General features: G+C 45.2%; 1 protein-coding gene across 1 annotated transcript in view; it reads right to left on the bottom strand.

Annotated features, from left to right (window-relative positions):
* Nucleotides 1-489: 489 nt before the first annotated feature.
* LOC116378051 (voltage-dependent L-type calcium channel subunit alpha-1F-like) overlaps nucleotides 490-5,667 on the bottom strand; it is a gene marked incomplete at both ends in the record, with an annotated part of 8,110 nt that continues 2,932 nt past the window's right edge. The window contains 9 exons of the mRNA XM_031839852.1: nucleotides 490-792; nucleotides 875-1,021; nucleotides 1,219-1,271; nucleotides 1,793-1,900; nucleotides 2,248-2,335; nucleotides 2,548-2,654; nucleotides 2,740-2,799; nucleotides 4,846-4,975; nucleotides 5,377-5,479. Coding sequence (XP_031695712.1) covers nucleotides 490-792; nucleotides 875-1,021; nucleotides 1,219-1,271; nucleotides 1,793-1,900; nucleotides 2,248-2,335; nucleotides 2,548-2,654; nucleotides 2,740-2,799; nucleotides 4,846-4,975; nucleotides 5,377-5,479 — 1,099 coding nt within the window. The remainder of the gene's footprint in view (nucleotides 793-874; nucleotides 1,022-1,218; nucleotides 1,272-1,792; nucleotides 1,901-2,247; nucleotides 2,336-2,547; nucleotides 2,655-2,739; nucleotides 2,800-4,845; nucleotides 4,976-5,376; nucleotides 5,480-5,667) is intronic.

The following is a 5,667-nucleotide window of genomic DNA, read 5'->3' as shown; positions in this document are numbered from 1 at the left end:
ATCGCGATTAAATATTTTAATCGTTGCCCAGCACTAGTGTATATATATATTGTATTCATAATAAAGTTATTGAGGGAAACATCAGATCATGAAAACACAAATCTTTCTACTAAATGAAGAAAGTTGTTTGTGGTCCTTTTGTTGTTCAGTCTACAATGAACATTTATTTAAACCAGATGTTGAATCAGAAACCTAATCAAATATAAACTAGAGTTTAATCTGTGATCCGTCTTCACTGTTTACATGTTGAACAAAATCTCATCAGTCCGATCGCCTGCCGCGTCCAATCACATGACTGACTGAACAGTGAGGGGGCGTGTCGGCCGTTAAAACACTTCCTGGAAGTCTGTTCTCCTGGGTCCTCACTCATGGCTCCTCAGAGATCCCTCCTCCATCCTCGATCCTCGCTCCTCAGAGTTAAATAAGAGCTTTGGGACGGCCGTCAATATGGAAGAGCAGAACAACTTCCGGTTCGAACGAGGATCGAGGAGCGAGGAAATGACAAATAGGAGACTTGGGATGTACCCTAGATGTTCTCTGGTTGACGTCTCTAACCAGAGAAGAAGAGGAGCTTCCTGGCTCAGTCCTACCTGGTTCTTGTCCAGCTCACAGTTCTTGTACTCCTGCTCTCCCTGCTCTCTGAAGGTGATGATGACGAAGCCCACAAAGATGTTCATCATGAAGAAGGCGATGATGATGATGTAGACGATGAAAAAGATGGAGATCTCCACTCGGTAGTTGTAGATGGGTCCAGAGTTCTCCCCGTTAGCGTCGATGGCTTTATACAGCAGCCTGGAGGGAGAGGGTTAAACATCTCATGTGACCTACTTCACTTGTTCTGTCTCTGTTAATAAAGTTTGGTTTGAAGACTCACGCGGGCCAGCCCTCGAAGGTGGAGACGGTGAAGAGCGCCATCATCCCCATCAGCACGTTGTCAAAGTTAAAGTCACTGTTCAGCCAGATCCTCTCTCTGACCATCGGGTGGTTCACATCTCCATCTTTATACACCACGAAGGTTCCTCTGAACACGCACACACACGCGCACACACACACACACACACGCGCGTGCACACACACACACACACACACGCGCACACATACATGCACACACACACACGCACACACACACACACACACGCGCACGCACACACAAGCACACACATGTCAGTAGTATTTCAAACTGAAGTTGGGCTCCAGGTTGAAGAAGGAAACACTTACTTGCACTGTTCAGGAGTGTGTTTGGCTTCGTCTGTGCAGCGATAGAATTTACCCTGAAACACAAAAGCAGGAAATATTATTTCTGGTAAAAAAATAAAAGAACATCATCATCTGGACTCAACTGAAGGCAGAACCACAAATAAGATAAGATAATAACCTATTACATATCTAAAAACACGACGTCTCTGCTCCACGTGTCTTGTTGGTGGTCTGATTGAGTCCTGCTCCACGTGTCTTGTTGGTGGTCTGATTGAGTCCTGCTCCACGTGTCTTGTTGGTGGTCTGATCGACTCCTGCTCCACGTGTCTTGTTGGTGGTCTGATCGACTCCTGCTCCATGTGTCTTGTTGGTGGTCTGATCGACTCCTGCTCCACGTGTCTTGTTGGTGGTCTGATCGACTCCTGCTCCACGTGTCTTGTCGGTGGTCCGGCCACTTGCACATGTCTGTATGACCTGATCCTGTTTTGCCCGTTTTGGTTTACCTTGGTTTACGCACAGTTAATTTACAAGGAGGAGGAGGAGGAGGAGGAGGAAGGAAGAAGAAGAAGAAGAAGCATCATCTTCCTCGTCTCACCTTGAACAGTTGGACTCCAATGCAGGCGAACATGAACTGCAGCAGCGTCGTGACAATCATGATGTTTCCAATCGTCTTGATGGCCACAAATACACACTGGACCACATGCTGCAACACACACACAGATATTAAATACCAAGAAGTGTTTAACTGTGACGCTGCTAACTTATTATTGCTGTTGCTGCTCTACTGTGATTGGTCAGCTTTGATTCACATCATAAACTCCACCAGGACGTCTCCAAACATTCAGATTCACAGGAACAAAACAGAGCTAGTTACCTTCAGAGCTAGTTACCTTCAGAGCTAGTTACCTTCAGACTTAGTTACCTTCAGACTTAGTTGCCTTCAGACTTAGTTGCCTTCAGAGTTAGTTACCTTCAGACTTAGTTGCCTTCAGACTTAGTTGCCTTCAGAGTTAGTTACTTTCACACTTAGTTACCTTCAGACTTAGTTACCTTCAGTCCTTTGGCTCTGTTGATGGCCCTCAGAGGTCTCAGCACCCGGAGGACTCGGAGAATCTTCACCACTGAGATGGCACTAGAGCTGTAGAGACAAGCTTGTCATCAGTCTCATGTATCACAACATGGAGACATCCAGTTAGTTCAGAGTTGTAGCTGCTGTTCTCCCCCAGCAGAGGGCAGCGCACACACACACACACACACACACACTCAGTACTGCTCTAAAGGGTTCTAAACCTCTTCCTCACAGGTGTTTCTATGAGGCCAACATGGTGCTGAAGAACATCTGATACTCACTGAAGGAAGAAGGAGACCAGCGAGACACTGACGACCAGCAGGTCCAACAAATTGAACCAGTTTCTGCAGAAGGAGCCCTGATGGAGGAACGCTCCGTGGACCGCCATCTGTCACACAGAGAGACAACGGCAGCAAATCAAGAGAAGAAGAAGATGAAGAGTAATTTCATCCTGAATGAAGGAGACTTCTTACCTTAAACAGAATCTCCACAGTGAAGATGGAGGTGAATGCGTAGTCGGCATAGCCCAGAATCTACACAAACAAACACAGAAAACAGATTATGACTTTAAATTAATCTTCATGGCCAGTTTTGCTCCAGAAGGACCACACAGTGAAGGTCTTGACTCGGGGCTGGATTCCTGACAGTCCAGGTAGGTGAGTCTCCTGTGAAGACCATCAGATTCCTCCAGTCAGCAAAGGTCAGTTCTCAAGTCAAGAGATGGACATGACCTTATGTTCTTTAAAGTTCTCCAAAGCTTCATGTGTTAAAGCTGCATTCTCTCTAGTGTCCACCAGGGGGCGATTCCTCTGGTTGTATAGAAGTCTATGAGAAAATGACTCTTCTTCTCTCTTGATTGTGTTCTCATGGAAATGACATCATTGTTGAAACGTGAAGAGAATACACAAGCTGTATCCAGAAGAGAGGCGGCTGATACAGAGTTCATATCCTATGTGTGTGTACATACAGTGTGTGTGTGTGTATGTGTTGATTGTATGTTAGAAGTAATTTCTTTTCTCAGCTGCTGCTAATTGCTGCATCCTGCATGAAGCCAGCTACAGTGTGCAGTGTGCAGTGTGCGTGCGTGCGTGCACAGTTCTGTCAGGATCAGATAGTAAACTGGTGATTCTCTCTCCATGTGTTTCCATGAGTTAACCCGGTTAGCCACTGACCCACTTCTGTTTTGTAATCTGCTGAAGCCCCGCCCCCCCAGCTTAAACCACAGAGGTGTGTTGACGACATCATCACCGACATCATCGTGACGAGACCTCGCTCAGGCCACATCCAGCGCCCCGTTCCTTGTACGTGGCTAACTGAGTTAGCCGGATACTGACTCAGCATTCTGAGTAATGTGTGTGTGTTAGTGTTTACTTGCTCCCATGTCCTCTTGATGGCTGCGTTGCATACATGAGGGTTAAAGCACTCATAATGATATGACAGTGTTATTAGTACACCAGCATATCATTACTGTAGAACATGATGAAGGTGGACTCATGATAAGAACAGAGAGAATCACACACTATTGATCTTCACTGCTTCAGTTGATTGAATGTGTGATGATGAATAATACACACACATACACTGATCCGCCCACACACAGATTCACACACACAGATTCAAACTAGTTCTATATGGTGATCTACACATACATGTATATACACATATATAGTACATGATACATGAGGGCATACAGTACATATATCCTCATATTAATGAGGATCAGTAGATGCTCTTTGGGCTTGTTTTTATCTTATTGTGAAAGAGTTGAGATCATTATTGTCGCTATAGATCTCATTGGATGATGCATTCATTAAGCCTACTGCCAGCAGCTCATTTAAAGACATATCATCTGATTGATTGGGGTGATGAGGCATTAAAATGAGCCGATACATTTACAACACTTACGCATTTAACGTGTGTGTGATATTTTGCGTGCTTCTTGTCTAGCCCTCGCAGCGGTGGAGGTGTTATATTTAGCCGTGATTATGGTCTTGAATTCCTCATATGCGTTCATGATCATCTCCTGCTTGTCAGCGGAGTAAAAAGAGGCTCTTTCTTTGACTTTATTTAACATTGTACTGTTAGAAAATCATGGTTTCGGTGATCGACGCTTCCCCCTTTTGAAGCAGGACGGGCACGCGCAATTATCCTGATCCTGATCGTCTGGTTCCAATTAACGAGACTGTTTGAGAGGATCAGCCTTGGAGAAACCCAGATAGCCTAATGTCAATCATCTCCTTAATTTAGGCTGCTAATAGGACATTTGATCGACTTAGTTGAACCACGTACGAGGAACAGGGCCCAGCTCTGCTACAATGCTAGTTTTTAGTTTACTACATTTAATTGTATTGTTTGTGATTCATCTATGAGTGATGTAACTGTTCTGCACACCAGGAGATTATCAAATCAACAGTTTTATTAGATCACACCAGTAGCATGTTAGCATGCTAGCAGGTTAGCATGCTAGCAGCAGACTGCAGCTACATGTTGATCCTACGACAGCTAACAGCTGCTGACACACATCAGATCAAACATCAATAAAACTAAATAGAAACAATAAGAGCTGGTTTGAGACTCACGTTGTTCCTGAAGGAGTGGGCTCTGATTGGATCCTCGGCAGCCAATGAGCAGCTGCTGAGAATGATGAAGACGAGGATGAGGTTTGTAAAGATGTGGTGGTGGATCAGAGTGTGACAGGCCCTACGGATACTGCAGATAGAGAGAGAGAGAAGAACTTCCTGTCAGAGGTAGGCAGGTATCTGGAGTACACACACCTCAAGTCTGTGTGAGACAGGAAGTCCTGACGGAGAATAAAAGTCCCATAAAACTACAATACTGAATATATACGTCAAACTTCCATCGATTGACGGAGGTTTCAGGAGGTTTTATAGACTTGACCTGCCATGCTAATGTTAATGCTAATGCTAATAGTTGTTAAGAGTAATACTATGTTGAAGGTGGGTCATGCTCAGGCTAATGCTAACAGCAATACTGTTTAGAAGTAGGGCTATACTAACAATAATGCTAATACTTCTACCTGTAAAGCAGCTGGGCCATGCTAACACTAATGCTAACAGTAATACATGTGGACCAGGTGGAGACAGACTTACGGGTTCGTCTTGCTCAGGCAGAAGAACGCACTGCCTTCTGGGATTGGAAGAATCTTCTCTTTAGGAGGAGCCAGGTTGGCCATCTTTAACTGGACTGCTCCATCTGAGAGGAGGAGAGAGGAGAGGAGAGAGGAGAGGAGAGAGGTGAGAGGAGAGGTGAGAGGAGAGGAGAGAGGTGAGAGAAGAGGAGAGAGAAGAGGAGAGAGAAGAGGAGAGAGGAGAGGGGAGAGGTGAGAGGAGAGGTGAGAGGAGAGGTGAGAGGAGAGGAGAGAGGAGAGGTGAGAGGAGAGG

The sequence above is a fragment of the Anarrhichthys ocellatus genome, unplaced genomic scaffold (genome assembly GCF_004355925.1).
Source record: "Anarrhichthys ocellatus isolate YVR2014 unplaced genomic scaffold, GSC_Weel_1.0 scaffold2011, whole genome shotgun sequence".
Classification (NCBI taxonomy): Eukaryota; Metazoa; Chordata; class Actinopteri; order Perciformes; family Anarhichadidae; genus Anarrhichthys; species Anarrhichthys ocellatus.
The sequence above is the reverse complement of the archived record's forward strand: the minus strand, read 5'-3'. Positions and strand labels throughout refer to the sequence as shown.